At 45.5% G+C, this 24,210-nt stretch overlaps 1 protein-coding gene across 1 annotated transcript in view; it reads right to left on the minus strand.

Annotated features, from left to right (window-relative positions):
- Positions 1-24,210, minus strand: part of LOC311248911 (proprotein convertase subtilisin/kexin type 5-like) — a gene marked incomplete at both ends in the record, with an annotated part of 83,281 nt that overhangs the window by 26,822 nt on the left and 32,249 nt on the right. Inside the window, one exon of the mRNA XM_084338140.1 lies at positions 16,684-16,744. Coding sequence (XP_084194266.1) covers positions 16,684-16,744 — 61 coding nt within the window. The remainder of the gene's footprint in view (positions 1-16,683; positions 16,745-24,210) is intronic.

Genomic DNA, 24,210 nt, shown 5'->3' on the forward strand with positions numbered 1-24,210 from the left:
GTTGATGACGTGGGACGACGCACCCGTGTCGACAATCAGTCCCTTCCTTTGGGCCTGTTGCAGCTGCTTTGGCCTGGTGACGTACGCTGTCTGCGCCCTGGGGATGAAGCCCTCTCGTTCCGCTACTCTCCAGGCGTCGCCTCAATCCGTCTCACGCCGACCATCGCCGCCATCTTGTCCATGCGCGTGTCACGCGCCCTGGTCGCGTTTCTTCATGCACGCTCTGCCTGCGTGCCGCGTGGATTTGCATAAGCCACACCAGACAGTCCTTGTGCAGTTACCTCTCCGATGGCCTTTCTCTCCGCACCGCCAACACGCCAGCTCCATCGTGGGCCTGATCTTTTCTGTTGGCGTCGCTCGGGCCTTCAACACCCTCTCTCCCGCCTCCGCGGCGGCTGGGTGGGTATCTTCTGAGGCCTCGAAGTTTCTTAGCTTGGCCTTGAACTGTCTCAGCGTCATGTCCGCTGAACCGTGTGTTACCAGGAGTGTGAACGGTTTGTACAGCTCCGGTAGTCCTCTCATCATCATCGCCATCATTAGCCCATCGCTTGGTGCTTCTCCTGCACTCCTCAATGGCGTCGTGATCTGCTCCGCTCTGTTGACGTATTCGGTCACAGTATCGGTGTGCCCCTTCCTCAGGGCCGTCAGTGCTATGTAGAGGGCCATGACTCGGGGTCTTCCTCGCCCGATGTAATGCTCTCTCAATACCTCCAGGCTTTCTCTGCCTTTGTCTTTAGTGTCGCGGAATATCAGCCCCAAGCTGGTGTCGTTGAGTAGTGGCGCTAACTCACAGTACGCGTCTGCGTTACGCTGGTCGTCCAGGGCTTGCTCTTCCGCCGTCAAGGTCTCCCGTAGGGGCTGCCAGGATCGTCTCCTTCAGTCCCGCACCGTGCATACAGCATAGCATGCGCTCTTCCTAGAGCTCGTAGTCCTCTGCTTTTCCATTGAATGAGGGCCATTTGCTCCTCCCTTTTGTCGCCACGCGTTCTAAGACGGGGTTCTCCCCCTTGCCTCCGTTGTGCTCAGCAGGCGCCACGCGTTCTAAGACAGGGTTCTCCCCCTCGCCTCCGTTGTGCTCAGCATGCGCCGTCTCCCCCGGTGCCGCCTCCTCGGGACTCTTGGCTGCTACCTTCCTGTGACTCCCGGCTGCTACCTTCTTGACCCTCCTGGGAGACTTCTTGGCTTTCATGTTGCTCTTTGATGGTGGGCGTAGTTTTAGCTCCTGTTGGCCTAGCGTCTAGCCACGCGGTACTCCCGGTGCTAACCTAGCTAAACTTGCTACCCTTATTATTTCACCCCCGGCGTGATCTGGGCCCATAACCTGTTGACAGAATCCGGCTATAGGGCGACAATAATGTGGTCCAAAGAAATGGTTTCTATCTTTAGCCTTTAACTGGCGTGGTTTCTTTATTCACATGGTAAGAGCAGTAACACATGAGTCCTCCTCTGTGAGAGGTAGGTGGGGGGAGAGATCGAGTAGGAGGAGACATATCTATTTATACTCGCCACCTGGTGGTGTCTTGAGTAGCTCCGCCTAGAGCACCCTCTAGTGGAAACAGTTATATATACAGTTAGACAGTTAATAACACTCCTACCTAGAACCTCTGACTTCAACAGTAATGATGAAAATAACAAGTGGCAAGTTTTTCTCACACATAAGCAAAGCTGTGGGAAACCTGTTTTCAAACAAGGTTTTCGGCTGTGGCTGGCGTGCATGATGTAAAGCTTTTACTCTACACATTTGGCGTCATATCAGGGGTGAGGTGGTGAGGGGTGGGTGAAATTATTCCCCGGTTTGCCCCTGGCCCCCCCCCCCCCCCCCCCCTCCCCTCAAATATGATTTTGTTTACAAAATGTGTGTTGATTCACTATATTTTTGGGGATACGGTGTAAATCCCTCAGCTTCTGCTGGGGTTGTGCTCTTGCTTAGAGAGAGGCAATTTCTCTGAAAATTGTTTGGTCGCTGTTATGTAGACTTAGCAAGGCCTGTGACCAGCACTTGATCGAGGGCTTATGTCTTCTCTCATCATAAAAAACGGCGTTCCTCTTGCAGTAGTGAGAGTGAACTTTTGCCCTTTTTTATTGTGATAGAGGGTTGTGTGTATCGTGTTCATGTTTAAGTAAACGTGGCATTGAATCCACAACTGGGTTAGGTGTTGGCCTACAGAAGTTTACATGTGTATCTCTTGTACCAAGGCCCTTGGCCCCTCTCTTGGTCTGTGTTTTTCTTACTTTAGGGTAAAGGTGTAAAAAATTCAGGTGGCAAGTTCGCACATGGGCCTGAAGCCATGTATAAAGCCAGTTTTTGCACAGACGAGGTTATCGTCTGTGGCTGGCGTGCAGAATGTGAAGCTGTTACCCTAACAGGTATAATGCGCTTTCATGTGACGTGCTTGGTCCATACTGTGTTGTACCTTGCGCTGTGTTAGGGGGCCTGGTCCTTCTCCATTTGTTTCACTCCTCCCTCCCCCTGCTCGGCAGGGATGGGAGGAGGCTGTCGAGGTGGTTGCTGTCAACCCCTCTAGGCATCCCTGTGTAGGTCCCGGTCCGCCAGGCCCAGGTCCGGTCTCGTTCTCGTCGACCTGTTGGCCTGGGTTAACCCTTTGAAAACTGAAACACTTGTACTGCTTGTATAGTCTGTGTATACGCGCAGTTATGTTTCTAAGTTTTCTTGGTGGGTTGAGGGAACAACCGCCTCCTGTTAAACTAAACATAGGGAGGTGGTTGGTTCTCCGGTGTAGGGATGTCCGATATTATCGGCCTACCGATATTATCGGCCGATATCGGCATTAAAATGTGATATCGGAAAATATCGGTATCGGTTTTCAATATTTTTTTATTTTATTTAATTTTTTTTTACATTTCTATAACCTTTATTTACCCAGGCAAGCAAGTAAGAACAAATTCAGATTTTATTTATTGTCAAAAGTATGCATAATGTTGTGTTAATTCCACAACAAGAGATATGTAATGTTAATTACCGGAAATTATTCCATTTTTTGGGGGGGGAAACCCTGCATATATCGGTATCGGTTGATATCGGTATCGGAAATTAAGAGTTGGACAATATCGGTATCGGTAAAAAAGCCCTAGTTGGTAGCAGAGTCGACTCTCGGGTTGAGGCCGACTGCCTGAGAGTGTGCCCCCGCATCTTTCATGACGTCTGCCAATTGTGTCGGCCTCTCCTTTGAACCTCGACAAGAGGGGGTAGCCTCTTGGGGCTTACGGCCATGCCAACCTGGACACGCCCGATCTCGTCAGATCTCGGAAACTAAGCAGGTTCGGCCCTGGTTAGTTCTTGGATGGGGGACCCCCTGGGAATACCAGGTGCAGTAAGCTAGAGTGCTTCAGGGCGGCGTGCCAAAGGGGGGAAGGGCCTACTCATGATTTAGGCCCTGTCTGATACGCTGGCGATGTGGGGGGTGGTGTCATCAGTGACCGTCTGGTGGGGTCCCGATGCTATGGCATCGTTGACCTCACCGGGCCCCCTTTTTTCGGGGGGTCCTGGCCCTCAGGTTGTTCCTGGGGCTGGGTCCTCCTCCGCGCTCCGCTGCTACAGCCTTGCCACGGGGTTGGTTTCTTGACCTTTGACCCCGTGATATTGGGGGCTGTGACGGGGGTGTTTTGCTTCCCGTCCATTCCCTGGTGGCATGTGGGATGCGCACCTGAGTGGTCGCGGGTCCTTCTGTGTGAAGGTAAGTCCCACGGTCTGCTCACCCTGTGCGTTTGAGGTGCTAAACCCTCTTCGCACAGTCGGATTTGATTCCCTCCCGTCCCCCTCTAGGGGGGTCCAGGGGGCTCGGGTCCTCCCCGGTTCTGATGGTTGTGGGGGGCCTCAGCAGGTACATCTGTCGAGCTTCCGCTCTGCTCAGGTCCTGTGTTCCAAGAGAGCAGAGCGTAAGCTATACAATAATATAACGTCAGGTTATTCTATAACCCTAGTTATATGAGTATAGCGAGCGCTCTGCTCTGACTCACTGAAGACCCTGTGGTCTTCGCCTTCGGTGGTGAAAGACTTGGGAAGGAGATGATGGTGTGGCCATGACCCCGCTTATGTAGAGGAGCGGATGTGGGTGTGGCCAGGCGGATGGGTGTGTGCATGTGGAGAAAATTATTCAATATAAGACTGGATAAAGGGATAGTTCCAAGAGAGCAGAGCGCTCGCTATACTCATATAACTAGGGTTATAGAATAACCTGACGTTACAGTAATTATTGCGCCTTCTAAGCTAAATGGGAAAGGTTTGAAATAGCTGCCTACAGATGCCCTGACATGATGCACAGGTTTTGGTTAGTTAGTTACGCACGGTTTGATGATCCATGTTGCAAGGTTCGGTTGGTCCAATAGTTATTTGAGAGTTGTTGCATTAGACTGCTTTGGCTAAACATTATCATGCCATACACTAAATCAAAAACACCAAACAAACATTTCCCAATATAAAAAGGCCTTTACAAAGAAATCTAAATCAGTGGGGAAATAAACAAATGTATCAAACTAAAGTTGAGATAAACCAAACAAAGTAACCAAAGTAACCAAACAAAGTAACAAAACAAAGTAACCAAACAAAGTAACCATTGCCAAACAAAGTAACTGTTAAGTGCCACAAGTCAACGAGTGACACTTTGTATAATGACATCCTGTTCTTATGTTTATTATGAGGAATGTCTGTATATTCTTCCTCCCACTTGTGTAAAACTGTGAGAACTATGGACTGTGGACTCTGGAACAGTAACTTGTGCACACTTGTATTCTTATATAACCTGTATATTTTTTTATACACTTTTAAAACTATACTACAGTTAAATGTTAATGTTATGTTACAGTCAGAATGGAAACAGAGGCATGGGGGTGCTCCAGTCTCCGTTAGAGTAAGTCAAAATGATGGGGGCCTCTGGGCTGAACAAGAATGTGTAGGGAGGTGAGCACTGAGCTCACAGCACTAACCTAGACAGAGCAGCCTGCAAAATTAACCCTTGCCTGTCTTGAAGAAAGAGGAGGAAGAGAGTGCCATCATAACACTTTAAAAACCACATGTATGCTGTTAGGAGTGAGGGATAATGGAGGTACTATCCAAGGAGGGGTCCGGGAGGGGGGGGTTCGAGCTGGAGCATATGTGTGTAGGGTTTTAGAAAATAGGTATTAGGGGTATGTTCTATATAAACATTTATATAATTGTAATTTCGCTGGATATACACTGTATACGGTTAAAATGTTATTATAGACTTTTTTTTTATCTTGTTTCTGTACTTGCATGTAATTTTAACCACCTTGACTGTTAGTTTCATTATGCATTATGTGTTGAGTACTGACTTTTAATAATTTTTGTTTTGCAATAATAAAAAAAATATAAAAAAAAAAAAAACCACATGTATGATGTATTATTATGATTATGATATAAATGATTATGTATATATATCTGTATATGTATATATAGGCGTGTTAGACTATTCATGCAAGAAGGGCAATTGCTATTCATGCAACACAGGGCAATTACTTCCAATTGCTTCCATACTGCTTGGCCCCTTAAGAATGTGAGACGACCTTGGGGCCTCTGGTAGCCTGCTAGTAACAGATAGGGATTTTCCAACACAAGGTAATCTGTTGCTCCTCCAGTTTCTGTGACGAATACAGGCCATGAAGAGGGAGCTCCAGTCAGAGGGGCATTGTATTCTTATGAACTACTTGATTTGATACGTAACTGCAAAGTAACAAGTAACTGAAGGAGGGATATGACACGTACTGTACAATTATTGGAGCTATGTACTGATGATGGCGTGACGCGACGGACCTTATAAAAAGACCAACTCGCAGGCTCCTAGCAGAGATTTTACAGGATTTTCAGATTTGCTATGCAGTTTTTTCCATTTTTTACTTCAAGACACATTGAGTGTTAGAGATGAGATGTGTTGTTTATATAATCTTTTAAACTGTATTGGACATTTCCAATACAGTCTCTTTTTGTAACTTTCAAAATAAAAATGATTTTTTTATAATTATCCATTGAGTTCGAGCACTGCTTTCTGCCAGCAATGGGCCACGATGCTGGCCGCGCCCTGATTTCCTCTTGAAGGTGACTATATGTACTGGCAGCATGTACTACAGATTGAATCAATTGCTGGTTAATGCTTTTCAGCTAAAGTTATATATTATATATATTATATGCTATTGGCAGTAGTAAAACGTATTAGACGGTGAAGTAATATCACCAAGCTTGCAAATAATGATTATGTGTTAGTACGCTAATATGGGTTCTTTCGTAAATTGATGATAATAATAATGGTAATAATAATAATTACAGACCATCCCTCACAAATGAGGACATTGGCGGTTACGGTGACGTAAGATCATCAGGCTTACAGAGAAGCAGCATAACAGGCATTTCGTAAAATGATGATAATGATGATAACAATGATAATAATGATATTATTGTTATTATAGTCAATAAGAGTTCTCCTAGACATACATTCGGTTTATTACAAACAAGAAGAGGTTAACAACTCTTCTATGCTTACATTTCATATCAACTGGATATAACTAAACCAGTGACTATGAAGTAAGCTTGATAGAAATAGTAATTGACTCGAGAACTTGGCGAGTTTAGCACCTCGCTGGGGGATATCGAGCGGCCACAGGCTTCTATCTCGAGTAGGTGATTGAGATAGATAGAGACTGCCTGTAGCTCTTATCAGTAACCAAACAAAGTAACCAATAATCGGACACTTTACGATAGGCACTGCCCAATGGTTCAACATAAACAAAAAAGTAATGACAATAGAAAACCATGGATAACGAGGGGGTTAGAGAATGCATGTAAAAAGAAAAACAAACTTTATAGAGATTTTATCAAATGTAGAAAAAAGACTGCTGAAACTAAATACAACGTGTATAAGAATAAGTTAGTATTAATTATAAGAAAGATTATTACAATAGATTGTTAGGCGAAAATAAAAATAATATAAAGGGCACATGGGACATTCTAAATAATGCCTAGCCATTTCATTAGTTTCATTCATTTCAAGACTATAAAAAACATGAATGAGGTGGTTAATGAATTCAACTATTTTTTTGTAAATGTGGGGCCAAATCTGGCAGATGCCATTCAAAAACACGATGAACCATTACAGGAAGGATGGAGAGGAGATAATAAAGTACTGCAGTCTATGTTTTTGGGAAATGTCAGTGAAGCAGAAATCATATCCATTGTATCAAAGTCAAAGAATAAGACATCCATTGACAGTGATGGGATAGATATGATTATAGTGAAGAGACAAGTCGCATTTCTTTCCTCTCTCCCTAGGCCTTCAAGGCCGTTCCTACCGCCGCCTCTACTGCTCCATGGAGCCCGACGCTGCTATGCTCTGCTTCGTGCCGGTGGCCGGACTATACTCAAATCAACTCTAAATGGATCTAATCAGTGGATTGCATATTTTCTTCAAGAAGCAGAATAAGGCTAACCCTCTCTGCCTATTGGGACATCATAATCGGGCTACCAACTTGAAGTCGTGGTCATTTTTGGATTATCTGAGCTTTTGGACTGCAATAAGAAGATTTTGGATCCGTTTACCGCGCACAGGATCTACCAAAATGAACTGATAAGACACTTGGACACTTGGACTAATAATGCATTCAGTCATTTGGACGGAGTTGTTAAAACTCACTCCCCTCAAATCAATAGAGTTATATTTCACTCTATTCAAATCAAATTTAAAGTGACGTGGCTGGGATAAATGGGCCAGTCAGTCAGCCAAAACAAATTCCTGGACCAAGGTCGAAACAGGGAGCTGCTGGAGTCGAAGGCCCTCTGGGAGATAAGAGTGGCGAGCGGCTTCCCCACCCGCAATCCCTACCTCCCCCACCCAGGACTTGGCTTGTGCACTCCCCCCCACCTTCCCCCTCCCCCCCCCCCCCTTCCTCTGCATTGGCACTGCACTGTCGGCTGCCTCGTGTGAGGGATCACTCCCCCCCCCCCCCTACAGCCCTGTAACAACCCCAACCCACTCCACCCTCCTTCCGTAAATGGCGCTGCCTATGACGGCTGCCAGTCTGTTTGCGGTGGTGAATATGCATATGTTTGTCTCAAGGCTCTGTACCATTATTACTATCTAAAATGTAATAATTGTGGAATATTACTGTAATGAGCTGTATGTGTATGATCCAAGCGTCCTATGATCCTCATAGGAGCATAACAGAAAAAAGCATTCCATGTGAAGGTATTCTGTATCTTTGCATGTCAACTAATAAAGAAACTTGTATGATCAAACCTCTGTTATATTTGTAATCTTTCTTTTCAGACAGGTAGGAGATAAGCACAGCTTCACTAACTATAGACCAGTGTCATTGCTCTCACAGTTCTTGAAAGTGCTTGAAAAACTGTTTTCGCATAAGTTAGATGGTTTTGTGGAAAAGAACAAACTGCTGAGCGAAAGCCAGTATGGCTTTAGGCAAAACAGATCAACAGCGACTGCCTTAATGAATATTATTGAAGAAATAACAACAGCAACAGATAAAAGGAAATTAACAATAGGGGTGTTTATTGATTTAAAAAAGGCATTTGATACCTTAGATCATAATATTCTAATTTCTAAATTACGCTCATATGGTGTGAGAGGAATGGTTCTAGAATGGTTGAGTAGTTATCTCCACAATAGGCAACAATATGTGCAGTTGGCAGATGTCAAATCTGAGCTCATGAAAATTGAATGTGGGGTACCGCAAGGTTCGGTTTTGGGGCCCAAACTCTTTCTTTTATATATTAATGATATTTGTGATGTTTCAAAACTATTACAGTTTGTCTTGTTTGCTGATGATACCAATTTGTTTTGCTCTGGAAATAATTTAAAGGAACTAGCTGAATATATTGTGTATGAAATGACAAAGCTAAAGAAATGGTTTGATGTAAATAAGCTATCACTGAATCTGAAAAAAAATAAGTTTATGATTTTTGGCAATCGAAAACTAGATGAAAATATAGTACTGACCATAGATGGAGTTGATATAGAGAGAGTTAATGCATTTCGTTTTCTTGGTGTGATTATGGATGATAAATTAACATGGAAATCGCACATAGCACAAGTTAAAAAAAAGATGTCCAAGAGTATTTTTGTTATGAATAAAGTAAAGGATGTGTTAGAGTATGAGGCAATGAGAACACTCTACTGTTCACTCATCTCACCTTATATCAGTTATTGTGTTGAAGTATGGGGGAATACTTATGGGACCAATATAAAACCATTATATATACTACAGAAGAGGGCCATAAGAATCACACATAAAGTGAGTTATCGAGAACACACAAATACATTATTTATTAAATCTAGAATAATTAAACTTGAAGACATGGTTAAGTTTCAAACAATGTTAATTATGTTTAGGGCAAGAAATAATACACTGCCAGAAAAACTACAAAATATTTTTCATTTAGAAAGTGAGTTTAGTAGGAGAAAATACAATTTTAAACATCAGTTTGCACGTACCACACTTAAACAGATGTGTCCTTCAGTTATTGGTGTAAAGTTGTGGAATTCTCTCCATAGCAAGCTTAAGGGATGTACCGGTAATAGTGTTTATCAATTCAAAAATTAAAAAAAAAAAAAAATATTTAGTCAGTATGAAAATCAAATGTGATCTGAATAGTGAGATATTTTCTTTTCTTTTTTTTCTCTCTTTCTTTTATTCTTTATTCTTTATTATTATTATTATTATTATTATTATTATTATTATTATTATTATTATTATTATTATTATTATTATTATTATTATTATTAAATTTTTTTCTTGTTTAACTGTGGATTGTGAGTGTCTTGTATAATGGTATAAATTATTATTTGTGTAAATTAGGTTGTACGCCGACCATTAAGTAAATACTTCTTTAGTTTAGGAATAAGGAGCAGGTAACTATAAGATTTATTCTTCTTCCTGCTCCTTTTGTCCATGGAATGTTATTTATGATTGTGTAATGAAGAAACTCCGATTGTATGATTCCATGTGGCAAATAAAAACTCTGAACTGAACTGAACTGAACCAAACAAAATAACCAAACAAAGTAGTAACAGCAGTAGTAACGATGATGGCGTTAAAAGTTCTGTTAATTAGGGGTGACGCTTGGCATCACTCATGCACTCCCTCGCGTACGTGCACACGCACTGAATAAATTCCACAAATGTACCTTTAATACCAGTATTAGTCTGACCACACCCCTCATCAGCTTACCTTCATAAGCAGGTGTGTGGTCACCTGCTCTCCTCCTACCCAAGCTTTCACCACAAGGTGAGGTCAAGGGCTGCAGCGGCGTCGGATGCCAAGCGTCACCCCTAATTAACAGAACTTGGTTATAGTCATAACCTATCGTTCTGTATCATTAGGGGATCCGCTTGGCATCACTCATGCACACAGGGAGGCCAAGCGGAGCCACTGGCCGACAAATACACCCCGCTGAAGGCCCCCCACAACCAACAGAACAGGGAGGGCCGAGCCCCCCCGAGCCCCCCCTAATGGAGGGCACCCCCCCTATTAGAGGTTTACCGGGAGGGCGACGGACCCGACCGTGCGAAGAGGCACTCAAGCAACTCAACGCACAGGGTGAGCAGACCGTGGCTTGACCCCACGACTACACACACGCACAACCCGCATGCCACCCGGGAACGAACGGAGGGAAACAACCTTGTTACTGCCCCCAGAATCACGGGGTCAAGGGCAAACCCAACCCTGTGGCAAGGCCGTAGCAGCGGAGCGCGAAGGAAGACCCAGACCCACCAAAGGGACTGGACCCCCTGGAACGGGGGCCCGGAGAAGTCCATGATGCCAGCATCAAGACCCCACCAGGTGGGCACGTAGTGCCCCGCCCCCCACATCACCAGCGTATTCGGACAAAGGCCCCTCAGCCGAGCGGGCCCCGTCCTCCCCGATAGTACACTGCCTGGCACACTGACCCTGCAACAGGCAGTCAGCATGGCCGTAAGCACACAAAAAAGGTTAACCAACGGAAGCAGGCAGCGCACCGAGGAAAACCAGGCAACAGGCTGTTAACCCTAGCCTGGAGACTGCGGACGAGACAGGCGCCAGAAAGGACAGCTGAACACAGCCCCCCCGGCGGAAGGGGCGTATGCTGGCGTAGTTGCATGACCAAGGCTCCATCTAAAAAAAACCCACCCAGAGGGGTCGAGGCAGAGAAGGCTGACACGATTGGCAGACGTCATGAACGTGCAGGGGCACCCTCAAACCGGTTAACCCGGGAGTTGACACCGCAGCAACACACCAGAGAACCAACCACCCAGGTGTTACCCCATGCGGTGGTTGGTCCCATAACCCCTCAGGAAAAAAAAAAAAAAAAACACACCTGCGCTGTCGCAGCCCGTGTTCCAGTTTCCAACAGGGTTATCCCGGGCCTACAGGTCAATGAAACATTACTTCGGGCCGGGCCCGGTGATACGGGGAGCACAGGGTCCCCCGAGGAGGTCAAGACCACCCCAACAGGCCCCTCTTCGCCATGCGTAAGAGAAGAGCGTAAGAATGGAAAACCAGCCCCAGCACCGTACTTGGTATTCCCAGGAGGTCACCCAACCAAGTACTAACCAAGACCAACCTGCATGGCGGCCGAGATCCGACGAGATCGGACGCGTACAGGCTGGCACGGCCGTAAGCCATTACGACAGAGTAGAATACAATGTACCCAACAAGGGTTCCATAGCGCTCAACCCTGTGACACCCGGACCGACCTAGCATTTTCCCCCCTGAAAAACCCAAGTCCCTCAGGGTACCAGAACGCGTGAATATTAAAGGCAACCAACTTGTGTTTAGCGTTTCTCTGATTGGCCACACGGCCAATCAATCAATCCACTAGCACACGCCCTTGCGGCGCGGCAGAAGCGCTGGTCGAACCAGCGGTGTTCTGTTGTGTGACTGTACTACAGCGGTGTTCTGTTGTGTGACTGTACTAAACTCTTCCACCACATGACCGACATTTGACATACAGTACACCTCCTATCTATGTTGGGATTATGTTTGGTCATGACAAAACAATAAAAATCGCTACTGTTAGTAATGCTGCCACCACCCACTTCAATGACAGAGCTCTCATATTTGCGATGCATAAACTATATCTTAAATTATGGCGATGTGTCTAATATGGCTGTCGCGAAGTCATTGATAAGCGACAGCCATATTAGACACATAGCCATAATTTAAGATATAGTTTATGCATTCGCAAAATATGAGAGCGCGCCGCTGTCATTGAAGGGCTTCCTACAACAGAGCACCGCCGCTGCTGCTGCTGAAGCTGTATCAAGCCGGCGGCGGCGCACGAAAGCCGGGTATAAACCACCGCGTCGCCCCGCTGGCGCTTCAGGCTCAGCAGCCTCCACGGGCGAAATAACATATAACGTTACAGTTCCACACTGATGTACAGTGAGTGTCTAATATGGCTGTCGCTAAGTCATGCCTCTCCCTCTGACAATATCATAATGATGTGTTTTCTATATTATATCCACAATCATTCTAGAAAATTGTATGGGCTTTGATTAAACATGTAACCTACACCTACTGTAACTTACTGTACCTCTGCTTCCTACAGCACAGCAGGTAATGGCGCATTTCATAACTGTATGGGCTTTGTTTATACACGAGTGAATCTGGTAGTTGGTTGTTAAAAACGCGAAACATAATAACGTTACGCTTTCTAGTTCAGCACATTTCATAGCGCTCCACTGCTACCGCAGCCCAACACAAGTGCGTTGGAACAGCAGCCACAAGTTGGTTGCCCGCGCTGCCGCTCGCACGCGCTCCTTGGATTTCATTTGGGACGTGGGACGACTGCGCTTGCCTGCGCGTGGGGGCGGGGGGGGGGGCGCGGCCAATCAGAGAAAAGCCGAACACAAGTTGGTTGCCTTTAATATTCACGCTACCAGAACAGCAGATCTGCATCCCCGGCGGACAACGGGTCCAACTGATCCGGACCAGCGCGACCAGAACCAGTCCCGTGCCCTAACCACGCTGACATGCCAACTCCAGGAGAAGGGGCAGATATGCGTGTTGATCTTAAACATAAAAAGAAGGCGCCACTCAGACGTTCCGGTGCGAACCGCGCCCGGCAGCCCACCCCCAGGGCGTGAGACCCTTCCACATATGTTCAGATCCATTCCGTTATCATCCCCTGATATGAACGAGAACCCGTCGACAACCACACAGGGCGTCGGAAGAGGAAAAACCCCCATCCCGATTGCTTTATAAAAACGCTGTTTTAACCCCAAGCAATCAAGGCGCGCCAGTCAGTTACCTAATGTCCAACAGAACATCCTGAGTTAGCACTATGTGTGCGTTGGGCATATCCACATCAATAATAGGCTATTTAGACCATCTTATTGAATCCCCAAGACGCCCAGGGGAACGACAAGAGGGCGGGATGCAACCAACTCCATGAATGAATGAATGAAAACTTTAACCAACAGATTGCAGAAAGGGTACAACATAGTACGGCTCAAAACAAACAATCGGTAAGGGGAGGCAGACCTGAGAAAGACGTTAGTCTTGTTTCCATCAGGGGCCCCCATTTCCAATTCATCTAGACACATCCAACTCTTTATAATAATAAAGAAGAAGCATCACCCGTATGAACCCAACTGCACAGCTGGGAGTAAAAAACCCGTTTTCACATGATTTTACATCCAGTCACTCTTCTTTAATCAGAGAGTAAAGACTAGACCCTCCCAGAAAACCTTCCCACACGAGTGGTAGTCATGAGAAAGACATGCAACCTGTGAGTCACGTGACCAACTGACTCAAGTTTACATAAATCGAGCGCAGCAGACCCGTGAGCCCTACGCTCTAACTCGACACCTTAAGACACCGTAACTCATGGAAGGCGTCGCCATAGCAACACCGCTATGACGGGGGGAAATTCTGCCGGCTCCTCTCTGTAATAGGAGTTGGCAGGATAACCCCCCCCCTGCCAAGACGTCTTCACCGGCTCGGCCCTGACTGGCTCAGCAGAAGAGATAAAAATCCCCTAAACCAATTAAGTGGGAAGGAGGAGTTTATTCGACACCCCCTCACAAAAAACCCTTCGTTCCCTACACACAGAAACAACCGTAGCCATTTTGAAAACCTCCGGTAGAATGCTAATGTATAGCGTAAGCTAATACAATGCCCGCTACCCACAAAATGTGAACAGGATTTACAACAAAAGCAAGTCGCATGTGTGTGAATCCTACACCCGTTGACTATGTCGTACATAGCAAAAAACGCTGACCGAGAGTAACGGCTAGGCCGTGGAACGTGTGTGTACGAGTATTACTGCAACTAACAACACAGCATTGTGAGACACATATACTTAGTTCAAGCAATGGAATAACACCAGTTTCTACCTGCATGTGGAGCGTCAGGCTAATAGAACCTATTACTGAGTGTATGTTGCAGACCTTGCTTAATCTCGTAACACAACATGACTCATCTCACAACGTAAAAGTGCAGATTCATATTTACACAACCCCACCATATGATTTGTTGAAGAAACACACAGTTTGTTCGGCCAAAACATAGTCCCCCTTATGTCGGGGAACTTCTTTATTAACATAAGTTGTTTTAAGGCACAAAATCATAGAGGGGCCGGGGAGGGTGTAAAGGAGAGGGGACACAGGGGAAAAAGTCACTCTCAGCGGCGTCTGCCACCTCGCGCCGCTCGAGTCTTGCCACCCCGAGGAGCCCCGGAGGGACGGTAGGTTACTGTCTGCTGGTCACGACGTTCCCTACCGTCTCCTCCGGTCGTGGATGGGCCGGCGGTAGCAGAAGCGCCGTCTCTTCTCCTGGCCTTCTTGGAGGGGCCAGCAGCGGCGGCGGAGGCAGTGGTAGTGACGACGGAGACAGCTCGACGTTGTGGAAGCCTTCTGACGGGAGGCGGAAAATGGGGTTGGAGGATGGATCTCTCCTCTGCCATCTCTCTGCATGTTGAGGTCATCAACCGCAGGGCCTTCCTGAACAGACCAGCGTCGGAGAGGGCGGCCGTCAGAAGAGGGGCTCTCTTCCGTTCCGGCACACAGGCCTGCTCCAGCCAAAGATGACGCTGGCCCAGGGTAGCCAGGGCGCACACTTTCCCCATGGCTATGGCCAGCACCTGGGAAAGGTGCAGGACAGCTCCTGCCGCCTGGGTGATCTGATCGCATTTTACCTCGTTCAGATCCGTGCCGCCCGTCATAATCCCCGATACAAATCTAGCCAGGTGGGCGATGTTAGACGCCGCAGCCAGTGATTGTGTACCAGCGATGAATGACTGGTCACCCCAATATGCCAATCGCCTAGCCGATTTCCCCTGGAGGACCGGCTTGCATAAGGGTTCCCACACCATATCCGGACAGAGGAGAGCGGCCATCGGACTGTCAAGCCGAGGCACGCCCTCCCCCATACCTTTGACTAACCCCGACACCCGCGTAACTGGTACGTAGGCGGGGGTTAGTCCCATGATGTTGGCAACCGCCTGACCCTGACGAACATAGGCCCCCATTGATGGGAAAAGTGGGTAGACAACATCCACCCCTCTCACTGGGCGACGCTGCCAGCGATGACCTATGAGATCATCAGGGACAGGTGCAGGCAATGGCAGCGGCAGCGGCACGCCGTTTGCGGCGGCGGCTACCGCCATGAGCTCGGGAAACAAAGCCTGCAGTTCCCCCTGCGGACCTTCCTCCACCGAACCCGCATCCCTCACATGCAGCAGGCTGCAACTGGTCAAGGAGCCACAGTCTGATGTGGCCGATAGTAGGGCATCCTGCTGATGAGGCCAAGGTGGTTCCTCGACATCCTCGAACAGGGAGTCCCATGGAGCCATTTCTCCGCCCTCCGGTGTTTCTTGGATAAGAGGGATACTCTCCTCCACGGGACCATCATACAAGAATCCGTCCGCCTCTTCCATGAAGTCTTCAGTTTCCATCGGAAATCCAGAGCCGGACGCATCCTCGCTGGTCTCCAGCAGTTCCCCAAACCCAGGCCGTTCGCGCCTGCATGCTACCATCTTGCGACGTGAACGGGCAGACGCGAAAAGTTTGCGTCGCAAATCCTCCGGCTCCAAAACAACCGACCGTTCACCAACGGACGATTCCCTGGAACCAGAGGAACCAGAGTCGAGATCAGGCCATCGCCGGAGCGACGGCACCGACTCCTCGGCTCTTCGGAGAGGCAAACTATCCATCGGCTGTCTCCTGGGCTGGGTCGGCAACCACGAAAGTGGCAACAGCCTAGCACCAGAACGCACGACGGAGGCGGGAATGGAGAACCGCTGGTGAAGAGTAGGTCTAGCGGGTCTACTCTCCGCAGAATACATTATGACCCAAACTTTTTCTTTACAACAGATATGAGAGAAGAAAAAAGCACAATGTAGACTTGTCACAACTCTTTTCAACTAATCAACACGTCAAGTGGGGTACTACTGAGGCACTTCCTTGTGGTGAAAGCGAGAAGGAGGAGAGCAGGTGACCACACACCTGCTTATGAAGGTAAGCTGATGAGGGGTGTGGTCAGACTAATACTGGTATTAAAGGTACATTTGTGGAATTTATTCAGTGCGCGTGCACGTACGCGAGGGAGTGCATGAGTGATGCCAAGCGGATCCCCTAATGATACAGAACTGTAATAACAGCAGTAATAACAGTAGTAACCGCAGTAGTAACTGTAATACGTTTTATAACACTAGTAACTTACTGGTAGAAGCCTTCGGAACAGCTGAGGCAGAGTGTTCCTTGTTGATGCTTCCCTGGCTCTTCTGTTGGAGAGAATAAACAAACATCATTAACCTCCACTGAAACTACAGAATAAACATCACCATCGTCAACAGCAACAACAACAACAACAACAACTGACAACAACAACAACAACTGACAACAGAATAAACATCACCATCTTCCACTAAAACTACAGAATAAACATCACCATCATCAACAGCAACAACAACAACAACAACAACAACAACAACTGACAACAGAATAAACATCACCATCTTCCACTAAAACTACAGAATAAACATCACCATCATCAACAGCAACAACAACAACAACTGACAACAGAATAAACATCACCATCCTCCACTAAAACTACAGAATAAACATCCCCCAAGCGGCTGGGTGGCGCAGCGGACATTGCGCTAGTCACTAACGCAAGAGACACCGGTATCGAATCCGGCTGTCAGCATTGCCTCCGGCTTGGGCCGGCCGTCATACTGACTCAATTGGCAGAGGTAGCGGGAGGGAAGTCGATGGGTGGTAGTCTGGTCGTTGTGAACAGCGACTCCTACAGGTCGGTTGGGGCGCCTGCACAGCAAAAGACAGGAAAATGACGGGGCAGTGTGAGCCTCCTACACGTTACTCCTCGCCAATGAGAGTCCGCGCTGGCAGGTGAAAAGATGTGACTGGCTGCCTCCACATGTATCGGAGGGGACATTTGATGGGCTTCTAATCCTCCCTACAACCGGCCAGTGGGGGGCACATGCGAGCAACGATCAAGACAGGGGAGAATTGGCACGGCTAAATTGGGATGGGAGAAAAATAGAAAAAAGGAGGAGAAGAAGTGGATAAAAAAAATATTATAAACATCCCCATTCTCCACTAAAACTACAGAATAAACATCACCATTCTCCACTAAAACTACAGAATAAACATCACCATCATCGACAACAACAACAACAACAACAACAACAACAACAACAACAGAATAAACATCACCATCCTCCACTGAAACTACAGAATAAACATCATCATCCTCCACTAAAACTACAGAATAAACATCATCAACCTCCACTGAAACTACAGAATAAACATCATCAACCTCCACTAAAACTACAGAATAAACATCACCATCCTCCACTAAAACTACAGAATAAACATCACCATCCTCCACTGAAACTACAGAATAAACATCACCATCCTCCACTGAAACTACAGAATAAACATCATCAACCTCCACTAAAACTACAGAATAAACATCATCAACCTCCACTAAAACTACAGAATAAACATCACCATTATCCACTAAAACTACAGAATAAACATCATCAACCTCCACTAAAACTACAGAATAAACATCACCATCCTCCACTAAAACTACAGAATAAACATCACCATCCTCCACTGAAACTACAGAATAAACATCACCATCCTCCACTAAAACTACAGAATAAACATCATCAACCTCCACTGAAACTACAGAATAAACATCATCAACCTCCACTAAAACTACAGAATAAACATCATCAACCTCCACTGAAACTACAGAATAAACATCATCAACCTCCACTGAAACTACAGAATAAACATCATCAACCTCCACTAAAACTACAGAATAAACATCACCATCCTCCACTGAAACTACAGAATAAACATCATCAACCTCCACTGAAACTACAGAATAAACATCATCAACCTCCACTAAAACTACAGAATAAACATCATCAACCTCCACTGAAACTACAGAATAAACATCACCATCCTCCACTGAAACTACAGAATAAACATCACCATCCTCCACTGAAACTACAGAATAAACATCATCAACCTCCACTAAAACTACAGAATAAACATCACCATTATCCACTAAAACTACAGAATAAACATCATCAACCTCCACTAAAACTACAGAATAAACATCATCAACCTCCACTGAAACTACAGAATAAACATCATCAACCTCCACTAAAACTACAGAATAAACATCATCAACCTCCACTGAAACTACAGAATAAACATCATCAACCTCCACTAAAACTACAGAATAAACATCACCATCATCCACTAAAACTACAGAATAAACATCACCATCCTCCACTGAAACTACAGAATAAACATCACCATCCTCCACTGAAACTACAGAATAAACATCATCAACCTCCACTAAAACTACAGAATAAACATCATCAACCTCCACTGAAACTACAGAATAAACATCATCAACCTCCACTGAAACTACAGAATAAACATCACCATCCTCCACTAAAACTACAGAATAAACATCATCAACCTCCACTAAAACTACAGAATAAACATCATCAACCTCCACTGAAACTACAGAATAAACATCATCAACCTCCACTAAAACTACAGAATAAACATCATCAACCTCCACTAAAACTACAGAATAAACATCATCAACCTCCACTAAAACTACAGAATAAACATCATCATCCTCCACTGAAACTACAGAATAAACATCATCATCCTCCACTAAAACTACAGAATAAACATCACCATCCTCCACTGAAACTACAGAATAAACATCATCATCCTCCACTGAAACTACAGAATAAACATCATCATCCTCCACTAAAACTACAGAATAAACATCATCAACCTCCACTAAAACTACAGAATAAACATCATCAACCTCCACTAAAACTACAGAATAAACATCATCATCATCATCAACAACAACAACAACAACATAATAAACATCACCATCCTCAAAAACAACAACAACAACAACAACAACAACTGACAACAGAATAAACATCACCATTATCCACTAAAACTACAGAATAAACATCACCATTATCCACTAAAACTACAGAATAAACATCACCATCATCCCCTAAAACTACAGAATAAACATCACCATCATCCACTAAAACTACAGAATAAACATCACCATCCTCCACTAAAACTAGTTTCAAGTTCAAGTTTGTTTATTAATTGTCACAATAAAATAGTAAAAATACACATATTTTACGGTGAAATGCTTGGTTCTGTATGAGCCCCTGAGAGTCTGCTTCACACAGTAAAAAAAAGTAAGTAAAAAAGTAAGTAGAGGAATATACAATATACAATACAATATACAATCTAAAGTACAAACAGTGAGGTACAATGCAGAAAATGAGGTACAAAACTTTAACTCAATCAGCGCCAGACCCGAGTATAGTCGGGTTTTCATCGTTGTTTCTTTTATTCTATATTTCCATTCATTACAGGCACACGGACATCTGGGTTAACATGGGGAATCATCCTGAGAATGCCAAAGTGCAATACCGGCCGCATCCACCCAGGTGGCAGTATAGAGCACCCTTTGAAACATTATCTTGGCCTGTGCATCAATCAAAAGTCTCCGGTCAGATTTCTATTGGTCGGGCAAGGGGGGCGGTTATAATGGTCGGATTGAGAAGCGTGAAACACTCCCAGTGCATGATGTGTGGCGGATTATGTTGGCGACACGATCGATACCAATACTGGGACTCACGATCAGATCATTGGAATATTCTTTTTGGGGTACATCCTAGTGAAGGTAAGGCCTATATGGTATCAATCCTGCTGTGATCCAACCATGATTTCACTTCGATCACAATATATGTGTGTATTTTACTCCACAACGTGTGCCGTTGGTGACGATCAAAGCATAAAAAAAATGTGGGTCTCAATGAATCCAAAATGACAATGTGGTTAGAAGTGGTGGAGAGAATAAAAGCTAGCATATAATGGTAGTGTCTGGTTAGGAGCGAGGGATAATGGATGGATTATCCAATGGGGGGTCCGGGAGGGGGGGTACGAGCTAGAGCATATGTGTGTAGGCCGTAGGGTATTAGATAGCAGGTATTAGGGGTATATCCTGTATAAGACATTTAACTAATTGGTGATTTCATTGGATGTGCACTGTTAATTAATGCTTGTATATCTTATCGTGTGTTGTCATGTTTGTTTATATGTTTGTTTAAAAAATAATAAAAAAATAAAATACAAAATAAAAAAAATGACCCCCCCCCCCCCCACCCTTTCATGCATTCATGATGAAACATAATACCGATAATATAGATGTGATTTCGAAATAGAAGCATGTACAGGCGAGAAACGGCAACGTTTTTAGTGAATTGCACGTATTGCTGCATAGCGTAGTTTTCTGGGATTAGACAGGATTACTCTAAAACTATAGTTATATTCACCATGGTATAAAACGGGAATGTATGGATGAAAAAGTTATTTCTTTAACACATATTGAACGATAGATAGTCGATGTCAAATGGGCCATAGTATTGTATCCATAGCTATAATATAGAATATAGTTATAGCCCTGCAAACACCGCCACTTGACCTTTAGAGCGTCGGCCTGTTAACAACACATCACGCATATCGCTGTGGCGTCCATTGAGGTAAGGTGCAAATGCAAATGAGGTATACTATGCATGTAGTGCAAATCTCTTTAATAATAGATCAATATAATGTAGTGTTAAAGTGTCTAAAGTGAGTGTTAATGTGAGTGTTTGTTTAAAAGTGAGTGTGTGCATGTGGATGTGTGTGCAATAAGTGTAGATGATGGGTTGTGTTACATTGTCATTGAGCATCCTGATGACCTGGGGATAGAAGCTCCTTCTGAGTCTCTCTGTACTGGCCATGAGACTCCGGTAGCGCTTGCCTGACCACAGCAGTTCAAAGAGGCAGTTGTTTGGGTGACTAGAGTCTTTGGTTATTCTCTTAGCCTTGGCCCTGCAACGCTTGTTGTAAATGTCCTGGAGAGTGGGAAGCCCACCTCCAATTGTGCGCTCGGCTGAACGGGCCACTCTCTGTAGTCTGCAGCGGTCGTGTGCGGTGCTATTCCCAAACCAGGAGGTGATATTACCAGTCAGGATGTTCTCTATTGTACATGAGTAGAAGTTCTTAAGGATCTTCTGACTCACTTTGAACTTCCTTAGGCGCCTGAGGAAGTAGAGGCGTTGCCGTGCCTTCTTCACAACACTGTCAATGTGTGTGGTCCATGTCAAGTCCTCGGATATGTAGGCTCCGAGGTACTTAAAATTGTTCACTCTCTCAACCGGTGCCCCGTCGATGCTGAGGGGGCTGTAGTCCCTGGCCCCCGACCTCCTAAAGTCCACAATCATCTCTTTAGTTTTGCTGACGTTCAGGGAGAGGCTGTTCTACAGTCAACAGTGTCAGACTGGATGTACTGGGCAGCTCCTAGTGGTCAACAGTGTCAGACTGGATGTACTAGACAGCTCCTAGTGGTCAACAGTGTCAGGCTGTGGTTGTACTGGGCAGCTCCTAGTGGTCAATAGTGTCAGACTGTGGTTGTACTGGGCAGCTCCTAGTGGTCAACAGTGTCAGACTGTGGTTGTACTGGGCAGCTCCTAGTGGTCAATAGTGTCACTGTGGTTGTACTGGGCAGCTCTAGTGGTCAACAGTGTCAGACTGTGGTTGTACTGGGCAGCTCTAGTGGTCAACAGTGTCAGACTGTGGTTGTACTGGGCAGCTCTAGTGGCCAACAGTGTCAGACTGTGGTTGTACTGGGCAGCTCCTAGTGGTCAATAGTGTCAGACTGGATGTACTGGGCAGCTCCTAGTGGTCAACAGTGTCAGACTGTGGTTGTACTGGGCAGCTCCTAGTGGTCAACAGTGTCAGACTGTGGTTTTACTGGGCAGATCCTAGTGGTCAACAGTGTCAGACTGGTTGTACTGGGCAGATCCTAGTGGTCAACAGTGTCAGACTGGATGTACTGGGCAGCTCCTAGTGGTCAACAGTGTCAGACTGGATGTACTGGGCAGCTCCTAGTGGTCAACAGTGTCAGACTGGATGTACTGGGCAGGTGTGAAGTCAGTGTGAAGCAGGACATTGCTGGGAAAGAGACAGTGGCTCAGTCAACCTTCCCTGGATAAACAAAAATTAAACTAATTGTGTGTCTGTTCTAGAGAGCAACCCTACACCTCAGCATGCCCGCAGGCTGCTATTCTCTTACTCTCCTGCAGGGGGCGCTCTAACATCACACAGTAAACCCAGCCAAGAAAACAAGCACACAAATCTTCAGACAAACATAGAAGTCATAGAACACACATGTGTGTGTTCAGTACAGTGTGTGTGTGTGTGTGTGTGTGTGTGTGTGTGTGTTCAGTACAGTGTGTGTGTGTGTGTGTGTGTTCAGTACAGTGTGTGTGTGTTCAGTACAGTGTGTGTGTTCAGTACAGTGTGTGTGTGTGTGTTCAGTACAGTGAGTGTGTGTGTGTGTGTTCAGTACAGTGTGTGTGTGTGTGTGTGTGTGTGTGTGTGTGTGTGTGTGTGTGTGTGTGTGTGTGTGTGTGTGAATGTGTGTGTGTGTGTTCAGTACATTGTGTGTGTGTGTGTGTTCAGTACAGTGTGTGTGTGTGTGTGTTCAGTACAGTGTGTGTGTGTGTGTTCAGTACAGTGTGTGTGTGTGTGTTCAGTACAGTGTGTGTGTGTTCAGTACAGTGTGTGTGTGTTCAGTACAGTGTGTGTGTGTTCAGTACAGTGTGTGTGTTCAGTACAGTGTGTGTGTGTGTTCAGTACAGTGAGTGTGTGTGTGTGTGTTCAGTACAGTGTGTGTGTGTGTGTGTGTGTGTGTGTGTGTGTGTGTGTGTGTGTGTGTGTGAATGTGTGTGTGTGTGTTCAGTACATTGTGTGTGTGTGTGTGTTCAGTACAGTGTGTGTGTGTGTTCAGTACAGTGTGTGTGTGTGTGTGTTCAGTACAGTGTGTGTGTGTGTGTGTTCAGTACAGTGTGTGTGTGTTCAGTACAGTGTGTGTGTTCAGTACAGTGTGTGTGTGTTCAGTACAGTGTGTGTGTGTTCAGTACAGTGTGTGTGTTCAGTACAGTGTGTGTGTGTGTGTTCAGTACAGTGTGTGTGTTCAGTACAGTGTGTGTGTGTGTGTTCAGTACAGTGTGTGTGTGTTCAGTACTGTGTGTGTGTGTTCAGTACAGTGTGTGTGTTCAGTACTGTGTGTGTGTTCAGTACAGTGTGTGTGTGTTCAGTACAGTGTGTGTGTTCAGTACAGTGTGTGTGTTCAGTACAGTGTGTGTGTGTTCAGTACAGTGTGTGTGTTCAGTACAGTGTGTGTGTGTGTGTGTGTGTGTTCAGTACAGTGTGTGTGTTCAGTACAGTGTGTGTGTGTTCAGTACAGTGTGTGTGTGTGTTCAGTACAGTGTGTGTGTGTTCAGTACAGTGTGTGTGTGTTCAGTACAGTGTGTGTGTTCAGTACAGTGTGTGTGTGTTCAGTACAGTCTGTGTGTGTTCAGTACAGTGTGTGTGTTCAGTACAGTGTGTGTGTTCAGTACAGTATGTGTGTGTGTTCAGTACAGTGTGTGTGTGTGTGTGTGTGTTCAGTACAGTGTGTGTGTGTTCAGTACAGTATTTGTGTGTGTTCAGTACAGTGTGTGTGTGTGTGTGTTCAGTACAGTGTGTGTGTGTTCAGTACAGTATTTGTGTGTGTTCAGTACAGTATTTGTGTGTGTTCAGTACAGTATGTGTGTGTGTT

This window comes from Notolepis coatsorum (genome assembly GCF_963971535.1).
Source record: "Notolepis coatsorum genome assembly, chromosome: 2".
Lineage (NCBI taxonomy): Eukaryota > Metazoa > Chordata > Actinopteri > Aulopiformes > Paralepididae > Notolepis > Notolepis coatsorum.